Below are 18,824 nucleotides of genomic sequence, written 5' to 3'. Positions count from 1 at the left end.
CTCTGTCTGTTTCTTGGCTGTTTTGTTTTGGGTTGGGTTTGATTTAGACTTTTGGAGATGAAGTCTCACTGCTTAGGCTAGGCTGACCTGGAACTCACTGCCTCAACCTCCCGAGTGCTCCTGAGCCTAGCCTCACCCAACCACATACAATGGACTAATGGACTTCCTGAGCTCTGAAAAGTCCCTGGGGGCATCTTTTCTACCAGAGAAAAAGCACTTCAATTTACCCTTTTTCTTTTCTTTTTAATAAGGGGTTCATTCTTACTGTACACTTTGTGCCGCTGAGGGATCAGAATGAAAGGGTTATTTTAAGACAGTATCATTTTATTTATAAACAAGCTTTTGTTATAACTGTCAGCAAAAGAGTAGCTCCTCCAGAGAATGACAACCCTGCCTCCGTTAGCTGGACTGGCATAGCCCGTTCTTCCCTGTGTCTGCAATACAGTGTCTGATGTTCCAAAATTGCCCGCTAATAAAGAAACATAGGAAAGCACCAAAATATTCAAAATCGTAGTTAGTTTTACAGTAACTACTGCAATTATTTAGTTAATTTTTAGAGGTGAAATGGTTTATGATTAAAGGAACAAATGTACTCATGAATACTTGTCTGAAGATTTCCCTTAAAGTGTGCTAATATTGGAAAGGAAAAAGGATTGTCTTGATTACCATTCTGTTGCTGTGCAGAAACACCATGACCAAGGCACCTTATACAAGGAAGCATTTAATTGGGTCTTAAAGTTTCAGAGGGTTAGGCCATTATAATCACATTGAGGAGCATGGCTGCAGGCAGGCATGGCACTTGGGCAGTAGCTGAAAGCTCACATCTTACCTGAAAGTTCCAGTAAAGGGGGTGTGGGAGAGGGAGGAAGGGAGGGAGGCAGGGAGGGAGGGAGGGAGAGAGAGAGAGAGAGAGAGAGAGAGAGAGAGAGAGAGAGAGAGAGAGAGAGAGAGAGAGAGAGAGAAATGAGTTGGAATAGTCTGGGGTTTTGAAACCTCAAAGCCTACCCCTATAACACACCTCCTCCAACAAGGCCACACCTCCTGATCCTTCCTGAACAATTCTACCTACTGGGAACTAAGTATTCAAATACGTGAGGGGAGGGCATTATCATTCAAATTATCCCAGGGGGCCCATCCTGACAGAAACTTTGTAGCTTCTCTTTGACTAAAAACAGCTCCCTAGGGGCTGGAGAGATGGCCAGCAGTTAAGAGCACTTGCTGCTCTTTCAGAGAACCAGAGTTCAGTGCCAACAACCATGGCTGACAGTCCAAGACTATCAGTAACTTCAGCTCTGGGAAATCCAATGCTTCTCACCCACTCTCATATGTACATGCACGCACACAAACACACCTACACAATTAAAAATAATAAAAGTAATCTTCTAAAAGAATAATTTCCTCTCTGATCTCTTCAAGGTATGAAGTTGTCACTTGATTTCATTAAAGAAGTCTTCAGTCATGAACCACAGAAAACTTTACATGTAGAAAATGAACCTTTAAGTGTAACAAAATGTGTGTGTGTGTGCGCGCGCGCGCGCGCGCGCGTGCGCGCGTGTGTGATTGTGTAACTGGAGGTCAAGGAAATTTGATTTTTAAAATCTGCATATAAACAATGGAATCAATTCTACTAACCAGTGTACTACTTAATGAAATCTAGGGGAGCTGTTATCCATTTTTATTTTATACTGAATAATAATACTTTCCAATAAAATATCACTTAGAAATTATAATAGCAAGCGATAGCCAAATACAGGTGCACACTAATGAAAAGTGGGACTTTGTGCTGCCATGTTTGGGTGTGTAATGCAGTACACTCAAACTGATATGTAAGAAGAAAAACGATACCAATAAAATTGCAGATGTAAGGACATGTCTAGCAGTGTTAGATAAATTATCTTTCCAGGTTGCCAGGTCTGTTTCTTCCCTAGCTAAGTCTTTAAGACTGAACTTCAGGCAGAACCTGCAGTTGTACTGAATACTGGGATAACTTAGGTCCTACTCTGTGAGGTCAGGGTTCACTGCTCACCATGTCCATGGTTCCTTAGTGTACTTCCTGTGTCTTTGCCATATTCCTCAACCTTTGAGAGCTTCTGGTGTCTTTCCTTGGAAAACCATCTCTAGCCACCTTTCTCTAAGCCCTACCATCAGCTGTTTCTTCAAAGATCGGTCTCAGTTGCCTCAGACTGCCATGCTCTGTCCCTTCTCTGGTTGGGTACCAGCAGACATTTGTATGTGGCTGATGCTCTTTGTCATCTGCATCCCAAATGCCAGTGTATGCTGTTTCCATTTGCATATTAGCCTAAGCCCATTACAAGATTACAGACTCATAATGAAGAAGTAGTTTGTAGCAGAGCTCCTGTCTAGAATGTGCTCAAAATTCTTTTCAGAAGAGTGGACCAGGGCTCAGGCTAATCTGGAACTCTAACTTCTGCTTGCTTCTCACATTTTGTAGGAAAAATTCCATTTTGTACATCATAAAAGAAAGTTTAAAAACTACTACAAATATAAAATAACAAAGGTCTAATACTGAAAAAAAAATCATCTTGGCTATTAAACCAATGCTACTATTAGTTGAAACCCAGATTGCAAGTATGTTGAACATGTTTTTTTTTTTTTTTAAGGATTTATTTATTTATTTTTATTTATTTATTTATTATGGATGCAGTGTTCTGTCTACATAATTGCCTGCGGGCCAGAGGAGGACACCAGATCTCATTACAGATGGTTGTGAGCCACCATGTGGTGGCTGGGAATTGAACTCAGGACTTTTGGAAGGGCAGCCAGTGCTCTTAACCACTGAGCAATCTCTCCAGCCCATGTTTTTTCTCTTGTAATGGTGGTAGTTCATTTATTTAACCAATATCTGTTGGGTTTCTCCCCCTTGGCAGTCACAGCAGCATCATGTCGGGATGTTAACAGTGGATAGGAAGAGTGGGTCCCCTTAACTACTGTTACACTCTACAGCATGTATTTTCATTTTTATTCATTGGCTGGGGGTTAATGACATGCAGCCATTCTGGTTTAATAAATGTGCTTGTAATTCATTTAAATTCAAAAGCTAACAACCTAAAGTTTCCTAATCTTTGGTAAACTCTCTTAGCCATGAGGCTTTATTGGGTCTGAAAGCTGCAGTGAGTTATTGTCTTATTACCTGAAGCCAGCTCTCCATATTACAGACACCAGGAACATGAACACAGTGGTTTGGGTTGAGTGTCTTTATGACTTGTGGGCAGCCCAGACCCTTAGTATCAATGGATTCAGTCTTGAGCCACCTCCCTACTGATAGCCAAAATTTACTGTCTTCTGGTAAAATGAAAGGAACAATAGGTAATTCAAATAAAAGAGACTACTAATAATGCCAGATCTTCTTGTATAGACATATAATGTATATGAAAGAAGGTATTTTAGCAAAAAACATAGATGCTAGTCAACACCCAAGTCATGTACACAAAGGAAAACAAAGAAAAAGTGTTTGGTGTTTTTATAGAACATTGACTGTATATTGTAATTTTTTTTTTTTTTTAATTCTATGACTGGGAATTTGAGTCAGTAGTAAATTGCTTGCCTCATGTGTGAGGCGCTGGGTTCATTCTTCCATACTAGCAAAAAAACAAAAAGAAATAAAGTAGGATCATTTAAGAAGACAATTGTGTATATTCACAACTCAAAAGCTATACAGACTAGACAATTTAAATGGAGATTTAGATCTCGGCGGTCGTCCTTTATTACATTGATAAACTTCTTTTGGTGAGTTGAAGTCTGCTAAAGCTTCAATTATTTCACAGGATACAAGTTCAGTATTAAAGGAGGAACATGTTACAGCCTTTGAAGATGAAGGGTCATATATTATTCAAGACCAACAGGACCAGCTGGTGTGCCAAGGAATTCTTGATTTAGAAGAAACTGACATGCCGGAGCCTCTGGCCCCTGAAAGCTACCCTGAGTCCATCTGCGAAGAGGATGTCACCTTGGCTTTGAAAGAGCTGGATGAACGGTGTGAGGAGGAAGAGGCTGATTTCTCTGGGTTGTCTAGGTGAGCCTGGTCACACAGATGTAACAAGTCTCTGCTTCATCCCCACCCCTTCCAAAATGTGCCCTTCCTCCATTCCTGACTGAATTTTGATTAATTGGTATTTAGTCTATATGGGAACATGTGAATAAAAACAGTTTCTATTGACTGGTATAAGGTACTATGGGTATTCTCTTAAGATAGTGTGATGACTACTGTGGGTTTTGTGTCCACAGTCAAGAGGAAGATGAACAAGACGGTTTTCCAGAAGTGCAGACATCACCTCTCCCGACACCCTTTCTGTCTGCTATCATAGCAGCGTTTCAGCCAGTGGCTTATGAGGATGAGGAAGAAGCCTGGCGCTGCCATGTCAATCAGATGCTGTCAGACACAGATGGATCTTGTGCAGTGTTTACTTTCCATGTGTTTTCAAGGCTCTTTCAGGTCAGTGGAAGTTAAGGTGTCTGTCTGAACACACATTCCAATAATCTGGTAAAGTTAGGCTTCTCTACTCGGTAGTATTCCTACTGACTTTCTGTAACATACACATGTTTCTACAAAGGGAACATTTTCATGATTTGCGGCGTTGTATGTAATATAGTACTCCTCGTGTGTTAACCAGTTACTAGTGCAGATATGAAAGCCTGCAGTGAAATTGCTACAGGACTCCAACACAAGTTCTGACTTTCTGTAGTGTGCTGGGTACCATCGTGGGTACCAGAGAGATAAAAATACACCATTTGTACCTGCCCTCCCAGCTTGTTACAGGGAAGTTTAAAATCACCATGGAAACCAGGCAGCTGGAGTTGCTCTCCACCTTAGGTAATAGTAATATTAAACACTGTCACTTTTTGAGTGCCCACCCTGTGCTGAGCACTGTCCTAGATGCTTTTCAGTAAATACTCCCCTACAGCAGCATGTCACTCGGATACCATTTTGAGCATTGAGTGGGGGAAGGAGAGAGCCTAAGGCACAGAGATCCCAGTCCTGTTAACTATCTGCTATCTTTCTTCACCTACACTAACCCGCACGCTTGGGAAACCCAGCCGAGCACTTCCCACCGGTGTTTCCCCACGCACTCCAGCCTCCAGTTTCCTTCATGGGTCCTTAGTGCTTAGGAATGGGAACTTTCTGTACTTCCTGCTCTGCCCTTTCTTTCTGTGTGTATTCCTTCCTTACCAGGCATAGTGGCAGTTTCCCCAATGCCTCTTGTGCCACCAGACCTAATGTCATCCAGCAGCACTATACACATGTGTGTAGATACACATTAGCTATTTCCTACACCCAGCTGGTTGACCTCTCCCCAGGCAAGCCTGGGGAGACCACTCTATTCGTGCTGATGGTCATAGCTCACAAAGGCCAGGACTGCTGGACTCAAACAATTTTTCCCACCTAACCAGCTTTGTTGATGTAGCTCCTAAAGAAAAAGAGACCCAATAGTTTTGCTAATTCTGTATGTCATTACAATAATTTCAGTTGTGAGTTACACTTCCTTACCTAAAAGTGGGGAGAGGCCTTTATTTTATAAAATACTAAGCTTTTTCTCATGCTTTTCTTTGTAGACAATTCAAAGGAGGTTTGGAGAGATAACTAAGGAAGCAGTGGGCTTTCTTGGTGAGAGTCTACAGCGCATTGGTACCAAGTTTAAAAGCTCATTGGAAGTAATGATGACGTGTTCTGAATGCCCCACTGTCTTTGTAGACGCCGAAACGGTAAGCCAGGCATGTTGTTGCACATCTAGAAATCCCAGCACTTGGGAGGCTGAGGAGAAAGGATGGAGAGTTTGAGGGCACTCTGGAGCATATAATGAGTTCCTAGCCATCCACTTCTCTATAAGGAAAGCCTGTTTGAAAACACAACAAATGAAATGACTACATTGGAATGATGTCATTCATTTATCGGCCTTTTGTAAAAAGCAGTTCTCAATTTTGAAATGTGAGGGTTCATATCTTAACCCTGATCTACACATGTAGCAAAATGTCATTCCATCCAGACATGGTAGAACATACCATTAATCTCAACTTTCAGGAGAGACAGGCAAATTTATGAGTTCAAGGCCTTATAGTGTATATAGCAAGCGCTAGTCCAGCAAGAACTAGATAGTTAAGATGCTGTCTTTGAAAAAAAAAATCCATTCCAGTGTGTAGAATGCTGTCCGAGACTTTGCTGAGCTTGTCCTCTCCCTATGCATGTAGAATCCAGCATGAATAAGCTGTAGAGATATATGTATGTTCTTTCCTGTTCTTGGAAAAAAAATGGTAAACGGTAGACTTCTCGTCACAAAATATCCAAAGCCCTTGGGTTTTTCCTAATGTGCTGCAAGTATTCGTAGTTACCAGCTGTATATGTCACCTTTGAGGTGTACACTGGTCCGACAGCAAAGGGTGTCCAATAACCAGCTGGCAGGTATTCTGTGACCTTTCAAGATGGTGATCAGTTTGCCTGCTTTCACAGCTGATGGCATGTGGTTTGCTGGAAACACTGAAATTCAGTGTCTTGGAGCTGCAGGAACACCTGGATACCTACAACACCAAGAAAGAAGCGGCAGAGCAGGTTGGTATCCCCCACACACAAACATCATTTGCTTTATGACACTACAAACTTTGACCTGGATGCAGTATACCCCAGACAGACAAGCGGCTCTCTCGATGGCTTTATGGCAGGTCCTGGGACAACTCTTCTTTGTCCGGAGAATTCCTGTCTTTGGCTTTTCGAAAGGAGCCTAAGAGCACAGTGGGAGAGGGACCATATCTGTGGTCAGCATGGCAGGAGAGGGGTAAGGGAGTGTTTGGAGGGACAGAGCTGTACCAAAGAGCATCTGTGGTCTCTGATAAAACTCAACCTTCGCCATGGTGTTGAGTGTGGAGACAGCAAGCTTGGAGTAGATTACAGATGTCACCTGCTAGGAATTGGTTCTGAAATGCTAGTCAGCCATTTAAACACTGGCTGGTTCCCTAAGTCAGTCCAGAGTGTTTGCAATTGACAATTGCAGAAAAACACAAACTTCATATATATGCAAATGTTCCAAAACCTGAAACACTCTAGTCCCAAGCTTTTTGGATAAGGGACATTCAAGCTGTGTTTATTCAGAATGGTAAAGTATCTGTCGCCTAAGTTATGAGTATAAACAAAAGTGCCGGTGACACGAAGCTTCTCAGCCAGATGGTCTAGCAAAGCAACTGTAAGCTAAGGGTCAGAGGATTACTTCAGGGAAAGGAAATACTTGAACCAAGGCTTTCTCTCCTTATCATGGGGGAGTGTGTTCTCACATTTGGTCTGAAAGAATAATGAGAGAAGGAAGAACAGAGCTTTCAGCTCAGGGAATTATCAGGTACAATCAAGTCACCCTACAAATACTGCTGCTGTCTGCCTGCCGATGTCTGTGCCATCTGCCGAGGAGCTGTCTAGGGACAGAATCACTAGGTCGTAGGATGTGTATGTGTGAATCTACCAAGCAGTTTTACTACAAATGTGTTATCAGGTGGACATGAATTTTCCATTGCTTCATTCCTTGGTCATCACTTGATACTGGTTTTTGTAATTTCTGTCATTCTGGTGGATATGTAGTAGATTCTTATTTATCTGACATTTCCTTCATCACTGATATTTGAGCACAGATACCTTCATAAGGGTAGCTTGTGGACGTCTGTAAATGAGCTATTTTCCTCAGGTATTTATAAGAGGTCTTTCTTTTAATTATAAGCTTTATTTATTGTTTGTGGGCAAGGAAGGGGCATGCATGTAGTAGTCCTATGACACCTTGTGAAAGTCTGTTCTTTCCTTCCACCACATGGGTCTTAGAGATCCAATTCAGGCTTGGTGGCCATCTCACTGACCCTCCATACATGCTTTTTATTGGATGTATGTATTGAAGTTACTTTTCCCACTAGGGTTGTCATTTTTCACTATTGGAGCATCTTTTGATGACCAGAAAACTTCCTCTTTAGTTAAATTTGAGTTATCAGTCTATTCCACTATGGTTGTAACTTGTGGGTCTTTAGAAGTCACTGCATTGTCCTAGACACTGTGTCTGTTACTATCATGGCCCTGTAAATCAGGCCTCTCTGGTCTGCACTCTTTTCCCTCACAGCTTAGCACCACTCACATTGCAGTCTGGAATGGCCCTGTAACCGACTCTAACCAGAATTCATAAGACACTGATACTCCCAGGAGAGGCCTTCTGCAATATCTGCTTCTGCCACCAAACTTTGGGAAATTCCAGGAGACTTGGATTCTGACCCCCTACTACAGGATGACTGGCCACATAGTAGAAAAGAGAGGCATCCCAGCTAAGAGCCACAAGTCACATGTAGGAATAAGGCCTGCTTGGAACTTTGAGACCCTGGTCAAACCATCAGATAACCAGAGAATCATGGCTGGTACTCATCAAACCAGAAATAGCACATACATTTATCTGATATTGGTTATATACATGGCAAATAGTTTTTCTTTTCACTGTTATTTGAAGCCATTGCATGTTAGGGTGGTTAATTTTACAGCAACACCTAACTACTTTTCATGAGGCAACATCAAATGCATACAGATAGATCTAACTAATAATATGCTAGTCCTTCACACAGAAACTCCAGACATTACCATTGGAAATGAAAGACTATGCATAGGACCAAGTCATGTTTCAGTGGGGGGGAGGGGCGGTAAAGACCCAATTTTGTAAAGATATCATCTATAGAGTTAATGTATTTGAAAATCAAATAGCATAATAATAATTGTCCTTGGATGATTGCTTGCTTGTTCATAAGCTGTTCTGTCACACTTAAAAACAGAACCTCCCTTTGCAACTGAACTTTCACCTTTATTTGAACAAAGAAAACATGATGAGAGCAATGGGGTAGGAAGTAGGGGTTCTCTTCAGCATCTGTACATGCTATTAGAAGGCTAGTATGTGCCGGGCATTGGTGACGCACACCCCTAATCCCAGCACTCAGGAGGCAGAGGCAGGCAGATCTCTGCGAGTTCGAGGCCAGCGTGGTCTACAGAGCAAGATACAGGACAGGCTCCAAAACAATACGGAGAAACCCTATCCAAAAAAAAAAAAAAAAAAAAGCTAGTATGCAGCCATGGGACTGTATTATTGGGGATAAAAATCAGTAATTACATTAGTGTTCCCTAAAATGTTAGATAGGGTATGAAACATTTAAATATTTTATAACAGGCAGTAAGTAATCAACTGAAATAACTTCCCTTTTATGTTTACTTGAACAAACTGGCCAAGTAGTTATAATTCAGTGTGTTTGCATTCTAAGGTGTTGTATGAGCAGAGATGAATGCCTGTTTCATGGTAGATGTCAGCTGGATTTTGCTGCACTAAAGAGGTCTGCTGATGGCTTCTGACAATGACTGTCACCAGCCATCTCTTACCAGAAAGGTTTAGCATATTTTCATTCCAAGATGCTGTCAAGAAAATAACCCAGGGGTCAGTGTAGTCTGGGCGATTTTGATAAAAGGACAGAAGGTCAAAGAGATTGTTTTTGAAGCAATTGCTATTTCTAATTTTAATTCTTTGCCTGCAGAACACTAAGCTACAGCTGAAGATTTTAAACACCTAACACTAAGATGTTTTCCAAGGAGCTACTTAATGAGCTGGTAGTTTTTCTCAAAGGAAGCAGTTTCAGTGGTTTATTTGATTACTTAATTACACACACACCCCAAAAACAAAACCGAAAACCTAGTCAGCCAGAATAACTGACAGCATCAACTATCAAAGCCCGGGGGCTTCATCTGAAGGCCCTTAGCTCTCCTTTTGAAACTCTGTGGCTCCATTTTTCTACACATCCACAATGCTACTTTATTTTAAATTAGTATCGACTGCAAGGAATAGCCCCCTGGGTAAAGAAAACCCACATTTGGCTTCTATATCCAAAATGCCTCAGAGATAGCATGCTTGTCATTTATTGCCACCCAGAAAGAAAGAAAATAAATAGAAACAGGATTTAGATAGATCTTGGTTTCTGTTTCGCTAATTAAAATTGTCATGCGTCTTCAGAGAACTACATTTCAGATGAGCAGCCCTAGCTCATTTTTTTTTTCTGTAAGTTGCCTTTATTAAATTGACCAAAGGGAGAGTGAATCTTTCATTTTCTTCATCTCACATTTAGACATAAAGGTCAGGTAGAGACAGTGAAGATTTCCAATAAAATCTACAAAGTGGAGGATCTTACAAATATGGGACACCACTGGTTCCAAGAACACGGATTACATCTTTGTTAATAAACTCAGTGTATGCATCTTGTTGTATTGATCCATTGCTCCCTTGTTTGTTCCATATGAATGATGGGCCCGAGGTGGAGATAAATTGTGTCTACAGCCAGTGCTAGCTTCAGGTTTTATATGGACAGACTTGCTGTAACACTCGTTTGTTCATTATGTGATGACTACTGAAATGTATCTACCCTTGCTTATTTCTACAGTGGTTAGAGAATTGTAAGAGGACGTTCGGTGCCAAGGAAGACATATATAGAATAAACACCAATGCACAAGTGAGTGTTCTTTCTTCTGAGTGATGACTTTGGGCATTATAACACAGCATCTGCATGCAATTGTCCTTGCCCGCTGTGCTTAGAAATACTGTAAGCCTTTTTCATTTTGGTTTATCAGAACCATCTTTCTGAAAGTTGGGTTCATGAAATATTGGCTTAGTAATGAAAACTTCACTTTAATAACCGTGAACAACCAGCTTGTGACTGAAGCTAATAACACTGAGTAGATAAGCTTGATGGGTATCTAGACAGCCCAAGTCGGCATTTAGTTGCATCTGCCTCTTAGGGGGAAATAATGGTTGTGCATTAGTATTCTGTGGATCTATTGTCTGGTGAGAAAAGCCAACCCCAGAGCAATGTGCTCTATATCCACATTACTGTAAATGTAAAGTGGTAGGTCCGTTGCATTTTCCTCTAGTTGTTTTAAGCAATAGCAACACATTTTCTTAGAGAAAGGCACATTCATAATTCGTCCCCCACCCCCTGGGATAGTACATTAAGACCTATGCATTATTCCAGTGGGAGACACTTCATAATAGGAGAAACCCTTGAGCAACTCAGCCATTTCCACACCCAGACGTTTGAATTCCCACCTTTTTCAACTCCAGTTATATTTATAATAGTGTACCCCCACAAAAGGTATGCTATATAAGAATAAAGTCTTGAGAAAAATTATAATTTAGCTATTAAGCTTTTCAGGCACGATGCCAATACATATTTTATAATTCTCTCCTTGCAACTCGGTCCAATGGTCCCTTCATCATTCCTATTTTGAAAATGAGGGGAGTGAGGTTTAGAGGGGCCAATTTATCTAATAATAGAAAAGATTCAACCCTAGGCAGGTAATTCTAAGCTCGAAATAAGATGGAAGTTAACTCTAAAATTGAACCCAGTGGAGCTTTTAACGATACCCACGGCCTCATATGAGTGAGGTGGAGATGTTGAGTGGTTCTTAGAGATTTTGGGGTTGCTGTAGAGGTAGAAGGACTCTAAGAGTCGGTTAGCAGCCTGAGATGTTCTTCTGAGTGAGGAAGGCGACTACACTTAAGACTGATTTGGATCTCCCCTCCTCACACGGCTTTGTGTTGTCTGTGCCTATGTCTATACAAGCTGTCAGTAAATAATTAATTTATTGAATTAATGAAGACGCAAATCTATCATGCAAATAGCAGTGTATATGTGTCACCCTCAAAAACTGCCATCCGAGCCATCCAAGCATCGAGACTAGTTTTGGTAATTCACAGCTATAGAGTCTGCGCAGTTGCCTGTAACTGTAGTGACCATGAACTTTGATACTACTGGCATATATGCGCAGAATCAGTTCCACTTAGCATGCTGACGGGAATAAAAAAGGACATTTAAGACTTGAATTCCCACCTGAAATAAACTAGATGAAATACAACATTAGAAGTAAAGCCTCGTGCTAACTGACATTTGGACTGTGCTCTGCTAATGTTACTGAGCCACTGTTTGCATAATTTATGGTCAGCTGTGTGGCGCTAAAGTTCACCTTTGCTTAGCAAATCCTTTCTGAACTGATGGGAATACATGTGGTTTTTTTCATTAAAAAAAAAGAAAAAATCACCCTTCAGAGGAAGCTTCAGAAAGGCAGGTTCTAGAAGCTCCGTTTACACACCAGCGGGCTGTTTTAATTCGAAGTCGCTCTTCTCCATCCCAAGGTTTGTCACCGAGTGTTTCACATCTGTTATCTCCACATGATTCATATCTAGTTAGGTCAGACTTTCTCACATAAATGGCATTTGAAGGGTGCTGTAAAACACACTGGCTCTCGGTGTTCTGCCTTGTGGCCCTACAGCATGAGTGAGACAGCCTGAGATCTAAGTGCAGTCTAACAGGTAGGAGCATCTAGAAATGACCCATACCAGAGAGTCTGCTGCCTGGGGAGGCACGTATTTCCCTGTGTAAGATTAGGAGCCAATTCAGCCAATCCTATGGTTAAAATAATAGTAATAATGGTAAATTCATTTAATAGGCTTCCCACTGCGCTCATGGAAATGTGGAAATGTTACTACAGTTGGGTTTATTGGGAGAGGGACAAAAAACCTAGATCACAGAACATCTACAACAAACAGCTCGGGTTCCCAAGGTCACTCTGTTTTTGTTTGCTTTGTGGCTTTTATACAAAACCAAACTATAGCACAAATTAATATTATTTGCCAAAGGGAAAACACAGCCCACCTTTAGTTATTACAGTATCTAGGAAATAGTTTGCAGAGCTGGAGAGATGCCTCAGTGGTTAAGAGCACTAGCTGCTCTTCCAGAGGTCCGGAGTTAAATTCCAAGCAACCACATGGCAGCTCACAACCATCCGTTATGAGATCTGGTGCCCTCTTACAGCCTGCAGTCATACATGTAGGCAGAACCCTGTATACATAATAAATCAAAGAAAAAGAAAAATAGCAGTTTAGAAATGACTTCATAAAATGTTTTTCAGGGTGTAAATGTGTTCAGTTTGCGCGGGGCATCTGTAACCTTAGTTACAATGATTTCTTACACTAATTCTCGATCTTTTTTCTCTTTGTATTTTTTGTGACCCGATCACCTTGCTTAGCAAATGGGAATTCTAGCAGTAAGTTGCCTGTCTTGATTTTATAGATTCCTTATCCTTGCGAGACAAACTGGTTTTCATCTGCCATGTGTCCTCTTGTGACCTAGCAATGTTTTGTCATTGACCACTTTGAAAAGTAGTATGTGCTTCAATTTTGTATAGCCCTAATCCATGACATGTCAGTCCTATAAAATGAAACAGTGAGACTTTATAATGAACCCGTACATGCAACTAGCAGTTTCGGATTTTTTTTTTCCCCCTACGCCTATAACTGCCATCTCTCCTTTTACATTTTAAATTTTAAACTTCACAGTCTCACTTGAATGAGATCACTTGGTGGTTTTCTTAAAGAGGAGTCCATTTCTTTAAAAAGTCCCTTCATTCTGGTAAGAGGACACCCAGTTTTGCTCTGCGCCAGTTGACAGACGCATCGAGAACCTCAGTGAGATCAAAGCCCATGCACCTGCAAATTCTTCCCATCATCAACTTAAAGAGTTTTAAATTTACGTTGAGTCCTCCCCCCCAAAGCACCCTATGTATTGCCTTCTGACACTGTCTGTCTGGTGTGAAAATGTGCTTCCTACTAAAAAGGGGTGGTGTGGCCAGCGGCAAGCCTTGTTATCTGAAAGCCAGTCCCCAGGCACCTTCCCCTCCCTCCCCGCAGCTGCACACTGTATTAACTTGCTTACTGCAGAAGCACAAATGCCAAGACAATCTTAACATGTTTGTGATGTTCCACTGAAAGTGTGCTCTCTAGTCGGATCTGAAAGAAACGATTCATCCCTCGGTTAACCTCAGTTAACACTGCTTATTTCCAGGAGTTGGAGCTTTGTAGGAGGTTGTACAAACTGCACTTCCAGCTGCTACTTCTGTTCCAGGCCTACTGTAAACTCATCAACCAAGTGAATACGATCAAAAACGAAGCCGAGGTAAATTCCAGTGGGCATTGGAATGCTTCTGGGAGTTGTAAATCTGAATGTGCGAGCATACAAGTATACGTGTAACATGTGCTTATGTGTGCATTTCTTGTTAGAGTGCCTAAAGTCAAAAGCCACTTTTGTCAGTTGATCAGTTGGCTCTTCTTCACGATGTAGTAAATAATAGAGCTGATATCCAACGGGTTAAGCCCGAGGTCTGGCAGCAGAAACAGATCTGTAATCAAATATAAAGCATGCGTGAAGTTGCACTGTGACGCCCCTAACGTCTCATCTGTTTCTGTAGTTTTGTAAACACACACAACATTTATGCAGAGGTCAATATACAGGGTCACGGTTACTGACTATCATCTTTTTTCCCCCCTCCTTACATTACTTGTACTAAAATTGTCATTGGGAAAATGGTTGAATTTTTTAAATTGTACAATTTTTTATATTTTCATATTATATGTACATATATCTCTGTGTGTGTATACATATTTATATAAAGTATCCTGGGTAAATAACCTTCTAAAATACACACTTTTCTTCACTGTCTAAAAGCAATTACAATATTCCAAAATAAATAGTATAAACATTTATTGCAACCTGATATATTTAGATTATCTAAACCTGGTATAGGGACACATGTACTGTCATTCCCAGTACTCGGGAAGTTGAAGCAGGAAGCTCTCAAATTCAGAGTAGCCCAGGTTACATGAGAAAACACTTGGCCTGTTTTGGGTTTTTTTTTTTTTTTTTTTTTTAATTTGGTGGCTAATTTATACTAGAGAGAGTGTGTATGTGTGTGTGTGTGTGTAAGAGATTTATATTCCGAAAGCAGATGATCCTACCATCAGCTGTATCCCTGACCAATATTACTGAGCGTAGGAATAGATCCTTAAAGACATATTTGTTTCAGGTCATCAACATGTCAGAGGAACTTGCCCAGCTGGAAGGTACCCTCAAGGAAGCCGAGGCTGCTTCTGAAAATGAAGAGATCGATATTTCCAAAGCCGCACAGACTACAATAGAAACCGCCATTCATTCCCTGATCGAAACTTTGAAAAACAAGGAATTTGTGTCAGCTGTAGCACAAGTCAAAGCTTTTAGGTGAGTATGGGGACTGCACAGCATCATAGTGCATTCACTCCAGCAATGAACAGATTCCAGTTACTCACAGCTTTTAGGTGAGTGGGGGCGGGGGGGGGGGGGGGCGGGGGATACACAGCATCACGGAGCATTCACTCAAGCAATAAACAGATACCAGTTACTCACCAGGCAGTTTTGTTCACAGGTTCTAACCTAAAGTGTAGCTTTCAAAGTCATGACATAGACATCTCAGAATGTTAACATTATGTATTTCCAGAACCCTGTGGCCCAACGACATCTTCGGCAGCTGTGAAGATGACCCCGTACAGACACTGTTACACATCTACTTCCACCACCAGACACTAGGCCAGACGGGCAGCTTTGCAGTCATCGGCTCAAACCTGGACATGTCAGAAGCTAATTACAAACTGATGGAACTTAACCTGGAGATCAGAGAGTCTCTCCGCATGGTGCAATCATATCCTCTTCTAGCACAGGCCAAAACAGTTGGAAATACGGCAAGCACTGGATTCTGAGAAACTTCCGATACTCGAGAGGAAGTACGCTGAAATTGATCAAGATTATTAACCAAGCACCTTTTATGAACCCTTGTGATTCACTGATAACTTTTGGGCGGCACCTTCGATTGTAGTCTACTAATTTCAAACTGTCAAAAACAAAAACCTGAAGAAAAATAACTAACTGCTTAACTGCTGCCTATACCTCCCCAGTATGTATGAAGAAAGGATTTTTTTTTTTTTTAATTAACCTATGTGAAAAAGGGCTAAAAGTGATGCATACAAACCATTACTTTGGAGAAAAGAATTCCAAGATGTTGGCAATAATGGTCTCCAAGACATTGCAGGACAGGTAAAATGAGGCTGGCATTGGGGCCAATTCATTGTAGCTGAAGACCTGCCACCTGCAGAGCCACTTGGATTTCTAGCTGTCATCAATATAACCTACCGTTGACACTTAATCATCATCAACATGACCATCCAGTCTGACAGATAACAAAAGACTTATTTGCAAAAACCATTGGGTCTGGGGTTTTGTTTTGTTTTCTCCCGACATATGGGATAATGGTTTGGGGGTGTTTGTGGGGTTTTGTTTTTTGGTTTTTTTTGTTTTGTTTTTGGTCTGTATAAGGAATTATGTGTGTGAGTGGGGGTGTGAGAATGTGTGGCAGTTCTATTTTCAAAGTGTGGATGTCTGGTGAGAGCTTCTCAGAGCATGCCTAAAAGAGCACTGCAAGATTATTTTTGAAGAAATTTTATTTTATTAGATCTAACTCTTCATAGTGTGTAAATGTCAGAACACTTTAATAATATTTTAAAACTGGGCTTTCCCAGTGTCTCAAAAAGAAATAATATATCTGTTAATATTATTGGACTCTGCTGCTCAGCTCTCTGATCAGTGCTTATGTTGATATTGTTAACTAACCAAAGTAGATGCCTGCAGAGACTTTAAAATGTAAAATAAAGATGTACACTGCCCGCCAGCGCTCCTCATTAGACAAGTTAACTTATTTTACTCCTTAATTATTATAGACACTGCATAGACTAAAACCTGTATTTTCTTGTACATTCATGCGCACTGTTATACCAGAGTACATGTACAAAGCTAAAGGAAAAGTTGTCACTGAAGGTGGACTGTGTTCTGCAGGCTCTGAAGGCTGCAAGAGAAGAGATGCAAAGGACTTGTGTGTTTATGCAGGACTCGACTTGTTTCAGGCTAAAGGAATCTTGGAGCATCTGGGAGAAAGACAGAAAGCCTAAAGACTGGCTCCCAAAACATGCAATATACTTCTCCACTGTCTAAGTTTGTAGCATAACAAACTGGATCCTCTGTCCTTTTAAAAAAAAAAATAGCATTTTGTAAAGGAAATGAATGTAGTCCCACAACTCCTCCAATTTGAAAGAACACCTTGTATATTTTATATGCATCTCTTATCCACTGTGACTTTTATTTTCGAAACTGGGCTCTGACTCCAGAGTTTGGAATGTAGAAATGAATTGCTTAGCTTTGCCTTTTCCTGGGGGCGGTGGACCCTGACGGAAATGTAATTTAATTATGCTCAAGTGCATTAATCGAAGGCACTGTGCACGCCGTTGGACTGCTGACCACAGTTATGTTTCCTGTAAAATTCCATAACTGGTCACAGCACATTCATAATCACTGTATTTTTTGACCCAGATAAAAAAAAAAAAACAATTATTTTAATGGTGTTCTGGTACTGTAAATGGTGTCCTTTAAATTATTAATAACTTTTGGGTTGGGGGGGCAGGCACAGGGATGGTGTCCAGAGACACCACACTTCACATCCCCTCTCCCAGCTTTCTCATCCTCCTTACATCCTTTTTGTTAAAAATAAAAAAAAAAAATTAAAAGCATTGTAGCTGTTGCTTTGTGTGGTATTTTAAGAAAAAGAAAATAAAGATGACTGTAGATGACATGTTACCTGCAGAGTTCTCATGCATAATTATACTTGAAAAAAGTTAAATTGACTACCCATCTCTGAACAACTTATATGTAACTAATCTGGTAATATGATAAAAGATGAACCCACCTACAAAAACAGATCCATGAATGAGGACTATCTTCCCCACATGCCCACACTTCAACCCCCCAATCTTCTGACTCCAAAGTTTGCATTTACTGTCAGAATTTAGTGCATAATTTTAGTCAGCTGCTTTTATTACACTGAGAAACTAGTGTTTGCTACATACAACCCTCTTCACCAAATTTACCATTTTAAATAGGAAATAGACTTGGCAGTCTCATGCTGCTCTTTAGGAAGCCAGAGTACAGTAGCAGGATTTGGAGCGGTCTCCATTTTTAGTGACTTAGAGGATAGAGCTGTTAAGCACCACCTACACCTGGCCTGGAGCACTGCTAAGGGACCATTTAGGAAAGATCACCACCAGAACACAAGTGACAAACTACTGTCACTTCAGCATCACCTACACATCAGGAAAGAGCCGATAGTTACTGTTGTCTCCCCCCCTCCCCTCCCCACCCCCCCACCCTGTTTCTGACGTGGTTTACTTTGAAAAGTTAAGAATTGCACAGCTTTTCACTGTCTCAAATGGGATAAATGTGATGCTCTCTAAGCTTTGGGTTTCATGCATAAACAGTGTGGCACCTTAGTGCTAGAATGTTGACATCAAAGACAGAAACTTTCTGTCACCTTGCTCAGAGCCCACATTCCGATTACCTGCCCCCAGAACATTAATGACAGCATTAAACTTAACAAATGACTTCACTCCCCACCTTAGTGGATTTCTCTTAGGACCGGTTGCAGGTAGGTATCTGCAGTTCACTTATCCACGCGGCAAGCATTTACTAAGCAGTATGTATATCGTGTCCCACCTAAAGGATGGAATCAACCTGCATTGCCTTTACCTGGGCCTAATCGAAACTAAGTCAGGTCACCCATGAGCACACATGAAATCACTTTTAACCACTGTTCTTAACACTCACTTTTCACCAACACTTTACTTCCTAAAACTCCTTACCTGTCTGTGGGTACTAAGGGTATGTTCCTGTAAAAGGCATCTATCCTCATGGCCCACTATCCACAACACACCTCTAAAATGTTTTAGTGTGGTCTTGAGAGGTGGTTCAGCAGTTAAGAGCACTGGCTGCCCTTGCAAAGGACCCAGGTTCAATTCCCAGCACCTATGTGGTGGCTTCTCAACTGCAACTCCTGTTCCAGGGAGATCCAACCCCCTTTTCTTGCC

General features: G+C 41.1%; 1 protein-coding gene across 12 annotated transcripts in view; it reads left to right on the top strand.

Annotated features, from left to right (window-relative positions):
* Nucleotides 1–17,474, top strand: part of Fryl (FRY like transcription coactivator) — a 229,268-nt gene extending 211,794 nt beyond the window's left edge. For 9 of the 12 annotated variants that reach the window (XM_035453368.1, XM_035453361.1, XM_035453359.1 and 6 more), the window contains 9 exons: nucleotides 3,786–4,033; nucleotides 4,246–4,453; nucleotides 5,572–5,721; nucleotides 6,464–6,562; nucleotides 10,438–10,506; nucleotides 13,079–13,096; nucleotides 13,894–14,004; nucleotides 14,912–15,102; nucleotides 15,359–17,474. In XM_035453368.1, coding sequence (XP_035309259.1) covers nucleotides 3,786–4,033; nucleotides 4,246–4,453; nucleotides 5,572–5,721; nucleotides 6,464–6,562; nucleotides 10,438–10,506; nucleotides 13,079–13,096; nucleotides 13,894–14,004; nucleotides 14,912–15,102; nucleotides 15,359–15,617 — 1,353 coding nt within the window. In that variant the 3' untranslated portion in view covers nucleotides 15,618–17,474. The remainder of the gene's footprint in view (nucleotides 1–3,785; nucleotides 4,034–4,245; nucleotides 4,454–5,571; nucleotides 5,722–6,463; nucleotides 6,563–10,437; nucleotides 10,507–13,078; nucleotides 13,097–13,893; nucleotides 14,005–14,911; nucleotides 15,103–15,358) is intronic. The other 3 variants (XM_035453366.1, XM_035453362.1, XM_035453367.1) reach the window with 3 other exon arrangements.
* Nucleotides 17,475–18,824: the final 1,350 nt, after the last annotated feature.

Source organism: Cricetulus griseus (genome assembly GCF_003668045.3).
Source record: "Cricetulus griseus strain 17A/GY chromosome 1 unlocalized genomic scaffold, alternate assembly CriGri-PICRH-1.0 chr1_1, whole genome shotgun sequence".
In the NCBI taxonomy this organism is placed as follows: domain Eukaryota; kingdom Metazoa; phylum Chordata; class Mammalia; order Rodentia; family Cricetidae; genus Cricetulus; species Cricetulus griseus.
This window is presented reverse-complemented; position numbering and strand designations above follow the sequence as displayed.